General features: G+C 38.7%; 2 protein-coding genes across 3 annotated transcripts in view; both read right to left on the reverse strand.

Annotated features, from left to right (window-relative positions):
* The window catches only part of ss18 (SS18 subunit of BAF chromatin remodeling complex), a 152886-nt gene that overhangs the window by 63556 nt on the left and 69001 nt on the right, over nucleotides 1-20329 (reverse strand). The window lies entirely within an intron of this gene.
* Nucleotides 1942-6141, reverse strand: aqp4 (aquaporin 4). Of its 2 annotated transcripts, none has more exons than XM_061044763.1 (5): nucleotides 5983-6141; nucleotides 5006-5423; nucleotides 4758-4922; nucleotides 3933-4013; nucleotides 1942-3089 (listed from the first exon to the last, which is right to left on the reverse strand). In XM_061044763.1, the coding sequence occupies exons 1-5, from the start codon at nucleotides 6072-6074 to the stop codon at nucleotides 2844-2846; spliced, it is 1002 nt and encodes a 333-aa protein (XP_060900746.1). In that variant the 5' UTR covers nucleotides 6075-6141; the 3' UTR covers nucleotides 1942-2843. The 2 variants fall into 2 exon arrangements, with proteins under 2 accessions (XP_060900746.1, XP_060900747.1); XM_061044764.1 differs by lacking the exon at nucleotides 5983-6141 and adding an exon at nucleotides 5834-5976.

Below are 20329 nucleotides of genomic sequence, written 5' to 3' on the forward strand. Positions count from 1 at the left end.
TTCCCATCATATAGCCATTGTTGGTATTTGCAACGAAAGGGAATGTAAATGAACAAGTTATGGGGGCAGCCGCCGTGAAGGCTATCCATGCATTATCAGTTTTCTGCTTAAACATCTCGCTGATGTTAACAGACAGACAGCGACGGTCTATTATTCGCTGTCACTTTTTATTTGCCTTTTACTAACTGAAGAGGCTACAGCGAGCTTCAGGAGTTTGTCAGGACACACGGAGAGCTGATTGAAATGAGCATCTGCTCTTTGTTGTTAATTCACAAGAAACTCCAACAATATCTTGCTCTGTCTGCACTCACAAGCCATGTCAATGAATCAATCAAAATGAATTTATATATCAACACCACATCCTAATAAGAGTTGTCTCATGGCAGGTTACATACTGTACGGAGACCTGACATCAACCCACAGTGAACCAGCACTTGGCAAAGGTGGAAAGGTAAAACTTCCTTTTAACAGACAGAAACCTCAAGCAGAAACAAACACATTGGTGAACAGCCATCCGCCATGATTAGAGTTTGAATACTTTGCTCATCATTTTACTTTCCCTCAGCAATATAAAATTCAGGAAAAAAAACAACAAATTTCCAGACCAACAGGGACTGCTCTCCTCACCTATCTCCCATTATTAAATCATCTGATGAGCAAAAGATAAATCAAAACGGTGAGACCTTTCCTTATCATCCATCCCAAGAGGAAATAGTTAATGCATGAAACATCAGATTCATGCTCTTGTTTATTTAGGCTGTAAAGATGATTAAGCGGAGCTGAGAGGGTTCTGGCCTACAGCCATGAAAGCCTTTAGGGGATTCAGGCAGCATACCTTTAGGTAAAGAAGAGTGCTGCTGAGAACTCTCGCTCCATTTTTATCTCCATTAGGCCTTGAAAAACAGCATTTCGTTCAACATTAACAATAACATACTACTGTTTTCCTTTTAAGAGTTAATTATGCCACCTTCTATCCAGAAGAGTATTGCCGGTTCAATTCAAGCAGCTTCTTTAACGATAAGTACTGCCTAACCCAAAATGTAAAAACTAACAGCTATACCAAGATTTAATTATAAAGCACTTTATTCATAACCCGACGTTCAGGATTCTCTTCTATAACTGGGTCTGTGTTTCAGGTCTATTCTCTTGTGAAGTTCTGCATCAATGCCCTGGACCTTTTTCAAAATTAAATGTGGCTCAGTCTTATGAATAAAACTGAATTGTGTCTACCAATGTTTGCAGTCTAACCTGGATATCCAAGGCTCGTGGCTGCCCTCCCCTGGAGAAATACTAATGGAACAACACACCACAACCTGTCATTCACAATGTGGCCAGTAGGTGAGGCTGTTGGCACACATAAAACCTGCAGGGGAAAAAGCTGAAATAAGGGGAGGTAAGTCCTTGTAGGAGTAAAACTATTGTGATTTAGTATCTGAATTACAATGGCGCTCAAATGCAATATAGTCTCACCATGTAGACAAATCAAGTTGAAGCAGCGGCATCAGTGGGGCAGATCATTTCCTCCAAATTACACAAATAGATTGAACTGCACCTGTTCTGTCAGGAAAGGAAATCAAATGTAGACAACACAGACATCCTCGATTGGGTATCACAAAGTGGAATCATTTCCTGTGCTCTGTAGTGATAGAACGAGATTACATGAAGCTATTCAAGGAGACTTAAACTCACCAGGAACACACAACGTGGACACACAGGGAGACATAATCAAAAGGTAGATGAGCCGATCCATCATTGCTCAGAACCTTTCCTCTCCCCACTGAACAAGATCCTACCACCAGGAACGATTGGGTTCAGGGAAAAGTCTTATGGGTATGCTCGTTAGGTTTCCTTTGATGGTGAGAGACGTAGATTTGCGCAAACCGCCTAACCATGTGAAACGCACTGTTAATAAGATGATGACATTTCTCATGAGAAATAAAAAATAAAAAAAACTTTATTATTCGCCTTAATATCTTGAAAATCCTGCAGCATTCAAGGAGTGTTGATTGAACAAGAACTAAAAAAATATTTAAACAAAAACTCACATAGGCAGATCATCCAATTATATTAAAAATACTTGACTATAAAATACGGCAAATCACATGAAGAAATTAGAAATGTTCTACATTTAGATCTATAAATTAAAAAACTTCCAAGAATCATAATTATATAAAATGATAAATAAAATCAGCATGTTTTAATAAAGAAGATAAACCTGGAGAAGTTGAGATAATCTGTTACAGTGTTTCCATACAGTTGAGTTGGTTGTTTTTCCTGACTAATGCACTGAAAACGAAGAGCGATGTAACACAACTCTGACAATAAAGCTCGTCGGAGCTGTCTTACATTGCTCTGGGTATGTAATGTGCTTAATGATCACAGGGAAAATCTCTGCTGTTATTACATATAGAATACGTAGACCAAATGTGACACTAATCCAAAAATAACAAGGCTGCATTTTCTTCTTCACTTCTCCAATTCAGCGTGATGACCCCACATAATTGCTCGACCCTCTTCTCATATTTCCTCAACACAATGTACTGCAGGCTGTCGTTCTGCAGGGTGCAGTGTGCGCAGCATGCCAACACTGCTACAAAATCGTTCAGAGAGGGCCTTGGGAGGAGTATTGAACAGGTTGTGGGATTGAGCCATAACAGCATATTAGCTTTATGACAATGAGAGTAATTCAGCCTTTTGTGTGGAGCCTCATGGACAGAAATCATATTCTGCTGCGAGGATTTAAAGTCTTTGGAGTCAGGGGGACAGGCTGCGAGATGGATACTCCAAAGTTTGATTGCCACTCTGCTCTACAGATTGGTCTCCATTTCCAGTGCACGTGATAGTCATACTGAAGAAAGCACTTCTCCCGTCGAGTCCTGGAAAGGATCTTTTTTCTCGCCTCTCTCCAAATCAGAGCTAGAACCCGGCTTGATGGTGAGGTCGTCCGTCTCCACCTCCCTGTATTTCCCTGACCGATCCTTCTGAAAGACTTGCTTCAGCTTCTCCTTCATCTCAGGGTCTGGGCAGTACAGGTACTCGTACAGACCTGCAGCCAGGATGCCCCCCAGAACGGGTCCCAGCCAGTACACCTAGCATAAAGAGTGAGACAAAGAGCTTAATGAGTCAGCTGGTTAATCAGGGAACCATAGGAGATGTTTGATTACTGTCAACAACATGCTCTGATTAGTTTGGCTACAAATTGGTAAAAAAAAAAAAAAAAAAAGAGGATCCATTATCAGTAGCAGGTAGATCAGAGTCTGCAGCATCAAGCATTTTGCCCCAAGAGGAGACACTGAAAATGTTGCCTCCCTCCCACATTATGGCACCATGCTGGCTGCAAACATCTCGGTTGGAATTAATTGCCTGGATACATGAATTCACAGCTAATGCTATTTTACACCTTTTTCTGGATATCTTTCTATGTAGGCGGAAAAGTGCTGAACATTCTTGACTCCATGGCACTTTTGGGTGGAGTCAAGACATTTCTATGATCATAATTATGCAAGGTGATCAAAAAGCTTTTAAAACATATTGCTCAGGTTTTCTGTCTTGTTAGAAGTTGAAGACTGATCTTTGATCGTGTCCTCAAGTCACAGCTGTTTTTACTGTTCTTGCCGTGGTGTGGGAAATGTGACCTTACCAGGTTTCAACATGCCATTACTAGCCTGTGGCCCTCTTCAGGACATTAAAAAAAAAAAACATCATTGGCTACTGCTGCAGATCATATCAGAGCGTTAAGACTTGCCAACGCATTGGATATCACCCAATGGGCTGATTTATTAGACTAGAGAGCAAATACCTCATCATATATTCATGGCAGATGTCCATCTGACCTACAATAAGCATGACCCAGACACTATCAGGAGTAACAGGGTCATATTTTTGATGAACTCCTCAAAGAAAGATAATCCTCTGAGAAAAGTATCTCTTACCCAGTGGCCCTCAAAGTTGAGGGTGACCATTGCAGGCCCAAAGGATCGAGCAGGGTTCATGCTGGCTCCTGTATAAGGGATCTGGAAGACACATATTGAGGAGGACAGTATAAATGATAAAGAAATCTTTACATTATCATATAAACCTATAAAGACAGGCTTTAAATCATAATGTTGTCCTGCTTTGACCCGCAGTTTTATGCATCAAAACACAACTGCAAGTAATAATATATGCGTTAGCTAAACAGACGCAGGGAGAAAATCAGTTTCTGAGCAGTGTGAGAGATAACATCTATTTCCCTGTGCATTAATTTGCTCTGCAGGGTTCTGGGAGCCCCCATGAGATTGGTTGCTATGCGATGGCAGTCTCCAATAAAGATGTGCACGTGGGTGTGAATCAACGAGAAGTCTACAACATTGCACATGCTTTAATGCACCTGCTCTTTCTCAAGAGGCGTCAGTTTGTGCTTTTAGAGCATGCTCATGAAGCTTGCACTTGTAATTAGTCTTTTACTATTTTGTGTTGGATTTAAGAATGTATTTGAAGACTTTTTAATTGGCTGTTTTGCTGGTTGGTTAGAAGTTCAGGAAGTTGTCAACAGATATATAGCTGGCTTTGCAAAAGGCTGGTTTGATTTATTTAGATTCTACCTCAAGTTTTTAAATATGAGTTTCTGATAAAAGCTTAATTTTTCATTAATAATATAGCTGGACATCCTGTTGTTGGAGAAATGAGAATTTGTGAACACAGGATAAAAGGACAGAGTTAGCTCCAAATTTCTCTTTTGATCTTTCTTCCTTATCAATAAACTGGAAAAAACTTACCGCAAATAAGTGACCAATAGCTACAGCTACGCCAATAGAAAGGCTAGCAGAGCCTCCCAGGTCTGTGCGTTTGGGATCACATGTGGCAAAGACTGTGAAGACCAGTTCGAATGTAATGAGGAGCTCTACAAGAAGGCCATGACCTAATGAGAGGTCAGAGTTTACCTAGGAAACAGAAGAAGAACATTAAACTTACTAAACTGCAAGAAAACTTGTAAAGGCAAAATGAAAATGGGTCAGATTCTTACCGTGGTCACGCCGAGGGAGCCTCTGAAAGCTGCAGGGGTGACCAGGTACAGGATCCCAGCGCCTGTGATAGCTCCCAGGCACTGAGCCACCACGTAGAACAACCCCTTCGCTAGGCTCAGCTTCCTGGTTACCACCATTGCCGCCGTCACCGCAGGGTTAATGTGTCCACCGCTGATGTGTCCAAAACACTGCACCATTGTGGCGATGGTCAAGCCGAAGCACAGGGAGATGAGGACTAAATCGGCTGGTGGAGGCTTCTCCTCCCCTGCAGCCCAGTTGATGGTGGATCCCAGACCAAGGAGGACAAAAATGAGAGTGGCCAGGTATTCTCCAGACACGGCCCTCCAGAAGTCCTTGGTCCAGACCCCTTTGAAAGCCACCATTATGCTCTGACAGTTACACCAGGACAGGAACCTCCTGGCAAGGAGCATAATGAGCAAAATGATTAGCCTACTTATGTATTCCTGCTGTGTGCATGTGGCTGGAAATGTAGTGAACCCTATCAGTACGGTTGCCTCTGGGCAAAACAAAAATCCACACAGAGCATTCTTTAAACATTGTGTACAAGGTCATATTATCACACTTACAGACATAGCAAACACGGTTGTCACTCATTGAACTTTGTCATGAAGCAAAAATCTTTTGAATTACCATGCTAAATCAACGGTGATTAGTAATAAAACATTTGTTGGTTATTAAACTGCACATTTAGAAAGCTGAAAAAGGGAATAACATTTGGTTGAGCGAACCTCCAAGAACTAAAAAGTTGCATCAAAGTTGCACTAAAGTCTGCATTTCTTTTCCCGGTTTAAAAGGCTAAAACTCACCAAAAGCAGTTACAAGTTCTTCCTGTCTCCGTCCCCGCTCTGTTTGAAGTTTTTTCATTCATAAGTCCTGATGGGTTATTAAACCAGCAGGGATCTCTCCCCCTTCATCACATGCAAAAGTTGAAATGTCTGTGACCTGCAGTACTTACAGCAAAGCAGCAGGCAGTGTGAGCGCAGGAGCAGAGCAGAGAGCAGGTCTGTCAGACGAACGTGATCCACACATTGTGCCTCGGGATTGCATCCAGCAGCTTTATTAAGTTACTAACCAGGCATCACCTCACGGGAATTAAGCAGCCTGCTCAGGGGGGAGGAGTCAGGAGATCTGCTGGCTGTGCAAACAGAGGCACTGTTGCTCAAAGTGCAGCGGCACAGTGACTGAGTCAGCCTCAGCATCTTAGTCGTGTTACAGATATGATAACATGCTGCTGGAGCAAGCTGAATTCCATTTTATTATAAATTGCCAATTTTAAACTTATTTTACTCTCACCCAAAATCTCAAAACAGATCTTTGGAGATTTGATCACCAAGTGAAGGATAAGGAACATAAATCAGATTTTATTGTTATTTTGACGTAAGAGGTAAATCATTTATTACAGATTTTCCTCATTGATAACATACTAGAACTCTTACATTAAAGAAATATCTCATGCCATGCCATGCGTAATGTATCTTTTAGATGACTTGTTTTAAAGTCTAACGGAAAAGATTAATTTAGATGATAGATCATATTTCCAAGTGTTTGCACATCAGAAAGAGGCATTGCTGATTTCTACATTCTTCTATGATAAGCCTCCAGGAAGGAACTCGGCCTATTCATTATTAACAGAAAGTTAAACACATCATCTCTATGGTGATCGATAATATCCTTGTACAGTATAAAGAAGAGCCCTCTTCTTTTTTTCTAGGTTTACTCGTTTTCCTCATAATCAATCCTTTTCTGAATACATCAATACAACTTAAACACTGTAATTATTGAATCACTTACTAACTCCAATAATTCACTATAACACAGATTTTCCCTCAAGGAACAAACTATTTCAGATGACTAAAAATAAAATATTGTTTGGTGCCAGAGAGGAGCCTGTAGCTGTGGTTATATGGTGCCTTCCTGATATTGATCGTCAGGAAATAGGGATTGAAACATGTGAAAAACTGTGTGACTCCTACTGTAGGCGATGCCAGTGTTAGTGGTCAGCAGTGCTCACTGATGCCATGCCTCTCACACAATAATACAACTTGTTCCTCCTTCTTGTTTCTGGGTGAGAGAAAATGTCTGCAGCTCTGTCAGAAAAAAAGTGAAAAGTGTGAAAGCTGCCAAACTGAAACTATTTTGGGTTTAAGCCTTTTTTTTCTTCCATTCCTTCTCTACACTGTCATCTTTTTTGTGTCTCAAACTGGATCATAACTTTAACTCCATCCAACAACAGTATAACCACTTTACCAAGCCTGGTTCACCCAGAAATGAAAATGAAGATCACAATCTAAAGAGGAGATTTGGCTTGTTTAAAGATAAAACAAACATGATAACAGCGAGAACTGAACATTGAGCATGAACGCCTGAATGGTTGTTTTGTTAACATCATGTGTCTTATCTACTGCAAGAAAACTAGACAAATGTTATCTTGTAAATCCCTAAATAATCAAAAATGGCAAAGATTGAAGAAAAAATGCTCCTGATTCCAAACTGGTGAGAGTTTATCATCTAAATTATTTTATTTTCATCATTTTATTATATCTGTTCTCTTCTTAACCATGCTCCCCTTTATTTGTAATTCCAAATCTTGAAAACCTCTATATCCGACACCTTTAAATGTTATATACCTTTAATACAGCAGGTAACAGTGAGTTAGAAGCATAAACTGTAAACACAGCACAAAGGTTTGACATCTGTTAAAACAAGATGCTTGTAGGACAGATAAATAAAGGTAAATGTAAAGGTGTGTGACCCAGGCTGCACATTTACAATCATCACGAACAGCGTACATATTGTTTTGTAATTTGGTGTGACAAAACTCAACGATGCATTCACTGACCGTGTAAGTGACCTTGCTCTGAAAGGACATTCCCCGGAGTTTTCTTGTGTTAATGCGTTTCATGTGTTAATATTTGTCTAAAAACTCCTTCACGCCTCTTGAGGCAAACACAATGTTAATGCTTATTGTAGGGCAACAAAGAGGTCAAGTGGAAAGTGAAGGTCATTTTATATATTTTCTTCTTTAAAATGAGGCCTAAAGGCTTAAATAAATACTACAAAATATACTTTAACTACAGCATACATGATTGTCTTAAAATAAATCTTTGAGATGGATCTTTTTTTTCCTCATTGTTTCTTTTTCCTCTTATCTTTCTTCTTTGTTTTCATTGAATCTGTTTCTTTTACATAAAATAAGTGGTGCAATATGAAAAAAGTAGTCTGAGACTTAACCTTTGCTCTGGATTCTTTCCCGTCTCTCCTTTGGGTGGGCATGAAGGTGATAGACGATGACTTCTAGGATTACAGTATGTAGAGGTGCTGTCAGTATAAAGTGTATACATACTGCAAACAACTGCTCACCAGTATTAGAGGAACACGATCCATCCTGTAACACTATGCATTACAGCAGGAGAGAAATAGTTTTGTCATTTTAAGAGAGAATTTTGCAGTCTCAGTTTGGAGAAGACGGTTTCCTGGGAAGAGGAGGATGACATACTGTCGTCACTTGTATCATATTGCACATCTGATCAAAAACAAGTGCAACTTTTCTATAAAACTTACAAAGTACCTACAATCCTTTTAATCCACTTTTCACATATTATAAATGGGGCTTTCAAACGATTACAATTTTCCATTGTAATTAATCTCTTTATCAATAATGATTTCAATGATTCACATTTTGAATTGCATCTAAATTCAGTTATTTTGGATTTAAATATAAAAATGGTAATTTCTTTCAAGTTTTGAAGTAGTTTTAAAGCAAGAAATAAAACAAAAGGAAGTCAACATGGACAAGACAGCAAACAGCAACACCTTGTATTCACCATACAATTGAATAAAACCTGCTACATATGCATAATTTGACAATTATGCATGCGCTACAGCTTTATTTACAATGGTAAATATTGCCACTAGGCTTGCCCATTTTACATTTGAATTTAAATCTGCACACTATACAAACTTGAATATTAATGAGCAGCGTAAATGGTTATAAAAGTATCATGTGGAGGAGACTTTAGACTTTAGTTCCTCTAGGCACCACACTCATCAGCGGAGGCCCTTCTTCACTAATTAAAGCGTGCCTTTATTCTTCAGATTTGCATGCGTTTAAATTACAGTTGAGTCAGTTAATGTTTGTTGATATAGTGTGAGTTCTGTTTGAATAAAGAGTTGTCTTCAGATCAGGTTACTTCAGTTAAGTCATTTATTAAAAGGGAACTCCTAATGAGCATTTAAAGTCATTTGTTAACATGGCACCTTTTAGAGTAATAAGGATCATATCATGGTTAGCAGAGATTCTCTTTATTACTGAAAACTCAATTATGTAATGATAACAAACACAGTTCAAGTAAATGGAGAACATCACCCCCCCCCCCCCCCCCCCCCCCCCCCACCACCACTGTCCAAAGTCATTCATTGGTGCTATTTGGCTTTTCTCTCCTTCAAGCAATACAAATACAAATACATAACATTTCCCAATGAAATAACAGGATTTTTTCAATTAATCACCTCTGGCCATAACCCTAGGGATTCCCTCCAGGCAGCAGATTCAAGCTGGCCATCTCTGGTAACAAACATGTTTTCCTTGCTGGGTAATATTTCCACGCTTCGTTAGACAGAAGCTAACACCATTGTTAGCGCTGCTCCATGCCAAGTTTTCTACATGCCACAGTGAAGAGAATCCCTCCACTGTTATATAATCTATAGACTTGACAGGGAGCCAAATCAGTGTCCTCTCGCTGAAAGACAGGACTTATTAACGGTTTGATTCTTATTGAGGTAAACGAAGCAAATGGGAACGAGCTGCCTGTGAAAGCTCGTTTAACCTTTGATACGGAGAGAAAAACAAGCGGCTAACTGTAAGAACTGGTCATCATGCAATCATGCAAGAGGATGGCACAGCTAGCATGTGGTTGCATCACACATGAACTGAACCTGAATAGTTAACCAGGGACCTTTTTTTTCTTCCCTACAAGTCATGAGTAGAAAACATAATTAAACTGCTATGTCCAGTTTACAATAGCAATAGTTCAATAAACGGTCCAATATGTAAGATGTTAACTAAATAAAATAATGACCTTACTAGATCATCAGACATTAAGGAAACATGCTACAGTATGTTGAAATAATGGCTTCTCTCAGAACAATGCAACCAGTGTGTCCTATTAAGTTCAAATTCCACTCCAGCATGGTCTGTATTGTTTTGACCAGAGAAGGTAGGCGGTTTTAAAGCACCCCGACATATCTGATTTAGACGCGCCTCTGTTTGCCAGGCAAACAGTAACCAACAGGTGATGCAGAGATGTTAGTGGGCAAGTGAACTAGTTAATATAACTGATTCTACCTGACCTAAGACGTCTCTGCATTTATCTAAAACGATGGAGAGGTTAGAACGCGAAACGTTTTCAAAATTGATGTAGAGCTGGTTAAACACTGAAGCTTTAGTGTCCACGCCACGGCAACCCGCGTGAAAATCGACTCAAGGGAGGAAGGGTGCGGGGGGAGACAGCTCTCTTCTATGTACTGAATTTGGACTGCGGTAACTATTTCAAACGCTTCGTGTCAGAGTTACATATTGCTCCTTTATATTAAACATATGAAATGTCTTTATGTTTTCAATGACAGATAATATCGTAATATTTATTATGGTATCAACCACTTTGATGACATTCACACAGCAGAAATGCTCCTCTCATATTAGGGTCAGGGTGGGACGCTCAAATGCTATGATGTTGAAGTGCTGAGTCTAGGTCATATATAATCTGTCCAATGTTTGTCATTTCACCACTTCTGAATTGGTCAAGAACTGTACATAAAATGAAAGAGTGAAAATCCAGAGTGACATCAAGCAATATTTCAAAATGTGATCATTAGTTACAATTACACAACAGCTAAGCTAGAATTTAAATGGTAAAGAGACTTGTATAAGACTTTTCTAGTCTTCTGACTAGAACACTGCACTGCAGGTCTCACTAACTCATTCTTACCTATTCACACACTGATGGCAGAGGCTGCTATGTTAAGTGTCCATCAATATTAACTAACCCATTAGTATGCATATGATAGAAAATGAATACATTTGTAGCTAATGATAATGCTATTTATAGAATTTTAGTTGGGATGTAGTTTAAATCTGGCGTAAATAGAGCCCTTTAAAGAGAGCCCTGACCCTAATTTAATAAATCTGCAGAAAGTCTGTGTTGGTCTTACTTAAAGAACCATTTAGCTGAATGGGATCAGGCAGTGTACAAGTACATGGTTGCATCACATATTCAACAGCCCCATTCCAGGCCCTCAACTTTGATCATAAAACAAGTTTCAATATTTATTATTCTGTTTGTGCTCTGATCTGACATGATGCAATCACTGATCAGTGGAAGGTTTGTTTTGGACTTCTGATTTGGGACTTTTGATTGCAACCAAAAGTGTGTTCACTTTTCAAGAAGCAGCTATCCTTTTCATATCCAGTCTGCAGGCTGAATTTAAGCTGCAGTATCAATGTCAATGACCTGGATGCCAACGCTGGCAGCAAGGCAGAGGGATCTGCCTGTTTAAAGGTACTGAGTCTTCATCACAAGTGCTTCACAGCTCTGACAGACTGGTTCTACAATGATCTTCTAGTGATTTTTAGTGAGTTATTACAGCCCAAAATGTAATTTCCAGTGGATTTCATGAAAAAAAACTTTCATGTAATATGCAACCTTTCCTATAAGTGAGATTGACTGAACTCACTGCAATATATAGCTGATGCACTCGAGAGTTTGTTGTCAATGCGCCGCTCACTCTTTTTCTCTGCAAGCGCTGATCCATCGCACGGACAGCTTTTAATCAGCCCCACCTCTAGGCCCCGTCTCTTGTCTTCCTGTGAGGCAAAATGTTGTAACAGTCCCAATTCCCACTCTCCCTTTGTACGACTTGAAGTGTTCACTGCAGGGCATAGTGACATCCGAGTACCAATGCTAAATATTAACCTCATATCCTCAGATTGCACATGTCAATAAAGCTTTTCTCTGAGAGTCAGTTGACCAAAAATGTAATTAGTTCCAGTAGTAAATGCTATGGTTGGATAAACACATGTACACACATATCAATTCAATCTATCAAGTGTTATCTCGAGACACTTTACAAAAAGCAGGTAAAATACCTTACTCTGTGTCTTTTAACAATACAAAAGAGCAGGTAAAAAGACCACACTCATTGTTATGTTACAAAAAGCAGGAAAAAGACCTTACTTATTGCTATATGCTATTTGTTCTGGCAGGCCGTCAACCAACGTTCTCGAGGAGCCTAAAAGAGCTCAAGAGCTTCCAGGAAAGTAGGTGGTTAGTGACTGAGATTTACAGATAGATACATGCAGTAATATGATGTACTGTATATGCAGAGAGAGAGAGAGAGAGAGAGAGAGAGAGAGAGAGAGAAATTATACAGCCTATAGCAGCATAACTAGGAGTTGGTCTACACCAGCGCCAGCCCTAACTATAAGATTTATCAAAAAGGAAAGTTTTAAGTCTATTCTTAAAAATACAGACTGTGTCTGCCTCCCGGACCCCGGCTGGAAGACGATTCCAGAGGAGAGGAGCCTGGTAACTGAAGGCTTTACCTCCCATAGTACACTTAGAGACTGTAGGTACCACTAGCAGGCCTGCATTCTGGGACCGTAATGTTCTCGAAGGGTAGTACGGCACTAGTAGTTCCTTAAGATAAGCACACACCATATGCACACACTTCTTTTCTCAATCTGTCCATCTCTCAGAAGAGAGACCTTGAGATTATGGTGCTGTTGGACAAAAACAACTTGACAAGATCCCAATGTTTTCTGCTGCGAGGAGAGGGCACATTCCATGCAAGCTTCATTACTCCTATTCAATCATCCAGAGAGTAAACCAAGATTTTTTTCTACTTGGGCTAACTTGAGCAACATGCAACATTGCTGTGGAAGAAATGCAGAGCTGAAATCCAGTGTATCGCTTGTTCTGTTGTTTCAACTGTGAAAAAAGTCCATGTTTTTGAGTTTGATGTTGGAACATTAAGATACAGCGGAGTAGCTTAAGGGTCATGTAGTTACAAGTGTTGTGACTTTTGTGTTTTTAGATTGATTCAGGTTTTTATATCTAAAGTAACCTTAAATGAATGTTCTGTAAATTCTACGCTTTAGTGTAATAATATTTGTAATGGAACAGAGTCATAGGCTAAAATACCAAATCATTGGTCCAAATTAATACATTTGGCTGAATTATAAAAGTGATACCAAATGAAATAGAGTTCATGATTATTTTTATTGCAAATCATCTTCCCAATAATCAGCCTCACCAGAAAGAGATGAGATTCCCACCACTAACAATGACTGTGTCTGACCTGGCAGTGTGTTTGTTGTGGCATGTGGGCTCATGAGTGAGGTTACCCTTTCTCATCCTCACTAGTGCCGTGGAGTCCCCTCCTCTTTCCCTCTTCCCAGTGGCGAGTCCTGGTCCTGTATCATCCTACAATTCAGAGGTCTATTATTTCTCTGTGGATAAAGAACAGTGTGACCATTGTACTCTCATTGTGGCTGTCGTCATAGCTGTAGAGGGGCTAAATCTAATTTCTGGTATATGCAACCTTTATGTGCACAGATACAACTGTGGAAAGTAGGGCTAAGAATCTTTGGGTGTGTAAACCTTGATTTCTGCTATATTTATGTGTGAAATCACATATTGTTCCTTGTAAGTCAAGGAGGAGTTATTTGTAAAGGCCTTCAGCATCTTCACTTAACCTGTCATGTCTCTTTTTCTTTCATTTTTTTAAACTTTTATGTTTGTGCAAATGAACATGCATTTCAAAATGAAAAATGTCTTAGAACTGTATAAAGTAAAGAATGAAAGATCATTAGGAATCTCAGACATGTTTCACACCTGACTCTGCCCATGGACAACACTCGACACTCACATCATGTGACAGCCCTTCATGTCATGAGGGGCCTTTACGGGAAAATCGCATCATCTTCAGCAGAAGTTATCATCACCTGCAAGGGATTTAAATTTAAGACCCTCTTTTTCCACTCATTTTTCTCTCCTTCTGTCTCACTCATTCATTCTAACTTCAAAGAGATTCAGCTTTGATAAGATTTTTCCACTGCTGATAGATACTGTAACAGACTGTCACAAATAGACAAATGTATATGAACACTAGGACAACAAATTGGAAGGTAACAGATGGATAAAACCTGTAATCAGCAGAGCTCCAGCCGCTCAGAACATGGCAACATTTCAACCTGATCACTCAGCTGGAAAATTACAAATAAGCAACTAAACTCTGAAACACACACACACACACACACACACACACACACACACACACACACATTTTGGTACAGTTTCATCGCTGTGTTCAGTTTCAAGCCGTTCCATTCTATATTTTTTAGACTGTCAGAAAAAAATGCACTGCAGAGTCATTCTTTTAAACTGAAGGATGACCTGTCTCTATCACTATGTTGTGTCTTCATTTGAGCCCACTTGTAAACTGGGAGTGCCATGCTGTCCCTGCTCTTCTAGGAAAAAAAAAACAGTCACCAAGCTTTCTGTTTGCACAAGAACTGTTTGTGATCCCCTGCCCAGCAAGCAAAGATCATAAATATCTCACTTTCCCAGCAACTAAGCACTGTTGAGGGATTTTGTTGACATATTTCCCTTTCTGATTTCAGCAGAGTGAGTGAAACAGAGGGGAACAAAATGTTCTGTGCTGGGAGGGCCAGTGTGAGTAAATACTGATTCTGTAGTCCACAGACTGTGTCCACAGATAGTCTAATAGACACAGTGTCATCAACATGTGGCCTCTTGTTACATCCCACCAAGGAATTGAGGCGTCTAACTTTTCAGTTTGACACTCTCTGTGATTGATGTTTATCACCCATGTCAAAACTGGTGACTGTAAGTCCAGGTTTGTTCCTAGCAACAAACACCCAAGAGTGAGAAGTGGAGAGATTGGCTTCCTTAAATCTAAATAAACACACTGCCTAAAGAATTTGGCCAAGGGTGTCTTCCTCCAACCTCATTGGACAACAGATCACATGATCAATTTTCGGGGTTGTGAGACAATTATGTTAGTATTGCACATGTGCATATCGCAAGTGTGTTAGTTAAATGATATATCATGTTCCCATCTGCAGCAGCACCAAATAATCAAATCAAATAAATGTACAGAACAGCTGGTAACCACAGCCATGAGCAGCTACGGGGACAGATATTTCCCCTATAGGAGTTAGTAGAGACCAGAACATAGGAAAAAAGGGAAATGTATTTCAATGTAGACAGACATGTGCTGTCCAAATAGATAAGTGTTCTCCAAGGGGATTTTCATACAAACTTCTTTGGAATGCAAGCCAATATTGTGTTTACAGCTTGTTGTCTTGCCACCAGTAGGCCAAAAAATGAAGTGAAAAATGTTTGATTCTTGTCCATGCTCTAAATCATATCTTCCAAAACCGTCACAATACAGTTTGTGATAGAGAACACTGGAACTGTGAAAAACAGCACCAGTAAGAGATATCGCCTGACATTTTAACTAAACACTGGTTACATGCACGCCACGGTCATACACAAGACACATCTCAAGAGCTGCCGGTCTTTACTTCAAATTTGGACATATGTGGTTATCAATGTGGTGTAGATAAGTGGCTGAATTTTGTAAGTGGTATTTACTTGTCAGGAAATGCTAAAGGAAAACCAGACGAGTACAGAAGCTCCAAAACCACTTGCGTATGTGTCATTCTGACATATATAGACAGAACGAACACAGTCTCTCTCATTACCAGGCCTTCATGGAGACAAGCTGTCAGGTTGAAACCCACAGGAGCCTTCTGCAGATGCTGGAACCATCAGCCTCAACTCCCGATGCTGGGGAAAATAGGATGTCTTCAAGCATCAGCGTAAGAGGGAAAAAGAAAATATTTACAAGTAAAGAATTCAAAGTAAATTCATGATAATAAACTAACGCTTCCACAAGGTGTTAGTCTATCGGGTTGATTTGAGTTTACAATCTGCTGTCAGTGCTGCCAGCGGAGAGATCTAACTCTCACAGATGTGGCTGAAGTAAGAGAAAGATATCTGGATGTCTCAATAGCACAGCCATCAGTTAGCATTGCTTCTATTCAATGCTGTCGAGAAAAAAACAACAACCTTGATGCTACACTGATTATAGAAAAGTGAGAGAGGGAAAGAAATCAACCGAGAGCTTCTCTGACAACTCCTGTATTGACCAATAAGATCGATATGTTATTATTATGAGCTATAGAGCTGGCCTCACTGGGCATATTGATCTGGATGTCAAGATGCTCTTGTTTAGGCCAAGGTCAGTCAATTAATTACATACAAATCACAGTGAATAATGTGTGCATGTGACAATACCGAAATAAGAGTTGTGTGGTTGAATAAAGTTAATAAGTTAATGATTATACAGAAGCATTAATCAAATTGAATCTCCAAAAATTACCATCCTCAATGTCAATGACTAAAAATTAACTGTATTTATACATCATCAGAGAATATTCATCCCATATATCACAGGTAGGTTTAACTCTAAAGCATTTAGAGTTGCCTTTATCAGGGTAAAGTTTAAACTCAAACACTGCACTCGTTATTATACAGAACATCTTCCAGGCATCAAAGCTAAGAGGGAAATTAATCATTATTTACAGCAGAGGTGTTGAGAGGTAGCACTGACTCCAAACACTCCCTTTATTCCTCTTCCAGTCTGAAATGTCACACTAGCTCTCAAATGACCGAGACCAGCAGACAGAGGAAACACCAAACACCCTTAGTGTCATCCACCCTGTCTGCTAGTCAATGGGATACAGAGAACATGGATAAGAGAATGTCTGACTCTCTACTTGAGAGCAGAATCGCAAAAATGAAACACTTAAGAGAACCACTTAAAAGTGCTGGACTCTGATTTAGTAATGTCTCTTTTGTTTCTTCTTATGCTAAAACAGGGAACAGGGAAACACTCGTTACCCAGAAGAAGGACCGCTTAAGTTGACTGGAAAGGTGAAAGTCAGGAGAAAAATGTGTGACAATAATCACATTTCTGTACTTTATAAATGAAAACACAGAACCTAAAGGTTTTTTTTTTTTTTTTTGTATATTGTAGCTTTAACAATAAGGTAGGCCTGTATGATGTCAGAAAAATATATTCAATGTCTGGTAATATTGTTCAATATTACAATTACAATATACAATTAATAAAAAGTACATATTAACATGTCCCTTTTGTATTAAAAAAATGAATTATTTTATTATTAAATATCTTTTTCTGCACTATTGTGGCACCAATTTATATGAGGTCAGCAGCAGGTATAGTTTGGTTTAGTTTATTCGTTTATATGAATCAGGGACAGTGTACAAAAAAAACATTAGTCTCAGAAGAGAAGAGATGTACCAGATTTAGCTAACTAATTCATTTCCATCTGTTGTCCCATACAGTAGGTAACTGAATCAAATAAAGTTATGACGTAAACTTGTATATACAGTATGTATGCTAATTTTCATATCATGCTGATGAGGTTGTGATTCATTTTGCAGCCTTACATTGAAAGTTCTCCTGAAGTTTTTATATCAATCTGCTACCAATTCTCCTCAACAAGAAAAAAATTAGAGCACGTTTAAAAAATATATAAACACTCCACTGGTAGCAGCCCCTCATTTATTTAAGCATTGATTCACTTTGCGTTGTTTTGATTCAAACATTTGTTACTGTACTGCCGATAATGAATTAGCATCAGGAGGAGGGCCCTTAAACACTGCTTTTATAGCCCAAGTGCCAAGCACATCCTTATCATTGCACTCTGCACGCCAACCCACTCTCAGATGGACACTCACACACGGGTAACATTTCCACTTCATACTCCACAAATAGACTGACGTTGGAGTCGGGCATTCAAAAAGAGACATATCACTTGTTCATTTCATCTTTCACCTTGTTGACAGGAAGTAGAGCCGCCTGGTGGACTAAAAGAGCAGCAAGGCTTGAGAGGCAAAAGACTACTGTGTGTAGTGATCACCCACAAGCAACAGAAGTCCAAGACAGCGGACATGAAAAAACGAATCATGAAACAAAAGAAACTTCCGAATAAATTAAACAGAACAGGAAAAGTTACCTACTGAATCTGTTTTCTCTGGAGGGGTCTCTTAACCTTAACCACGCGATGACAGTTTGAGATTTACATTTGACAGAGATCCATACCGCAAACTGAAGACTTTAAGTTTGAAACCTGCAGACATTAACCAAGCTTAATGAAAATGACCATTAAGATGCATCATGGGAAGTGTAGGATCGGGAGTTTTTATAACTTCAACCATAACTCGACGTTCAAATAAAGAATATCTTTGCTTCTCTCAAATGAAAGACCATTTATTATAGCCTCAAGACGTGAAGATTTTCCAAAATCTTAAAGAATATGGCAGTATATCATATTGTATCTCATCCAATTTTTTGCAATGACACTTTACATACTAGATAATTGCCTATAAGATGAAGTGTATAGTCCTATCACATGTTGCCTTTACCATACTAAATCCTTTGTAAAAAGCTATGTATGGAGGACTTACATCCATTCTTAAGTGTGATGATGTAACCTGAGGCCAGGAAAAAGAGCCCCTCTTGAAAGACTTGCAGTACTTGCAGGGAGAAAAAAAATATATATATTATATTCGGACTGAAACATCGCAAAGGCAGATGCTTCGACCCATGTAAACGCTATGGAACAGTACATCAATTAATATAGTCCTGCTCTGTGGCATTTACTTTTACAAAAATGTAGAGCTATGGAAGTAAAATCAGTTTTTTACTGTGTCATGATGGCAAGAGAATAACATCTAAGTAACTCTTCAAGCAGGGACACAGATGGCAGGAGCTTTAGATATACAAATTTCTCATTTTGCTTGTTTTTGAAGAGGAGCAAAGACTTAAGTAACATCTGTGTTTAGATCATGAGAGAGTCAACAAGTCACAGGGTTGCAGTGAACCTATGAGAGGTTCAGAACTGGATCTAGACAGAGCTTTTCACCACCATCGAAACAACGAATAAGTCTGAATCTTTTGAAAGTGCAAATTTATAATTTTTTAATGAAAACCAATGAAATAATCAAAACTAAAATGTATTTTTGTTTGTTAACTTAAACTAGAATAAAAACAAGGCTTTACCAATAAATTATGACTAACTCAAACTGTGTTATGTGTTTACAAAACAAACTAAACTAAAATGATAGAGAATGTCCTTAGTAGTTTTCATCATTGACACATGCACACTGAGTGACACCTATCTTGTGTTTTCCCTTTCTAATTTTAAAGGGTATTTTTTTATACAGAGACAAAAAACTAAAACTTACACAAAACTAATTAAAATTAAACTGAAAATGAAAACAACAAATCAAAACTAAATAAAAATCAAAACTATTAAAATCCTAAAGTATTAGAACCTTTATTTAGAGACTAATTCTTATGATGCAAAGCCATACTGAAGCTGTTTTGGTGGCACACGGTGTCCACAACCCCTTTTTAAAGAGACTTTCTGTTAATTTTTCCATGTAGTTGTCACTTATAATATTGTTAGTTATTTAAAGTTAATTAACCATGGTATTGTTTGAATGGGTTAAAATGTTTCAATAAGATTAAATAATTGATTGTCATAAATATGGAGAAAATACTTATTTTCAAACATAAAAAAACATTATTAACACATTATTCACAGTTTATATCCCAATACAAATTCATAGGTCATATTCTTAATCAAAATCAAACATACTTTCAAAATGTTATACTTAATAAAGTTAACACTACATTTCAACAAATGTAGACTAGTTTAAAAGAGTAATATGCTATAAACTTAATCAATAAGAGGGTTTTTATGTTATTCCAGATTGAATATTGATTGCTTCCTTACTCCAAGCTGTCCAAAGAACCCCTTTCCTGAGCTTTAAGAAATGGGTGCAGTTGCTGATTGGTGCCTCAGGATGGAGCCAGCGTGCTTTAGAACACAGACAGCTCTGCCACCCACAGATTGCAGTCACACAGCATGCAGAGTGACAGCTCCTCTGGCATTATATAATATTAACTTAATGGTGGATGTTCTGTCACAGTATGAGCTCACTATTAGCTTTCTAAGGCTATTCACATTTCTATCAGTCTAAGGCCCATCCCTCTATTAACAGGATGATGGCTCAGTGCAAGAGATGATTACATTACAGAGGATTTGCATTTGTGCGGAAATATTTGCAACTGCTGTTTCACGTGATCACTGGTTGTACTGTGTGAATTCAATGCTGCGTATA

This window comes from Labrus mixtus, chromosome 8 (assembly GCF_963584025.1).
Source record: "Labrus mixtus chromosome 8, fLabMix1.1, whole genome shotgun sequence".
Classification (NCBI taxonomy): Eukaryota; Metazoa; Chordata; class Actinopteri; order Labriformes; family Labridae; genus Labrus; species Labrus mixtus.

Bases quoted from the DNA above. Each gene is read 5' to 3' on its own strand.
- aqp4 (XM_061044763.1), bottom strand. From the start codon at position 6,074: ATGCAATCCCGAGGCACAATGTGTGGATCACGTTCGTCTGACAGACCT. The intron at 4,923-5,005 runs GTAAGAATCTGA...TCTGTTTCCTAG, and splicing joins GCTCCCTCGGCGTGACCACG to GTAAACTCTGACCTCTCATT. The intron at 3,090-3,932 runs GTAAGAGATACT...TCTTTATGCTAG, and splicing joins TCAACTTTGAGGGCCACTGG to GTGTACTGGCTGGGACCCGT.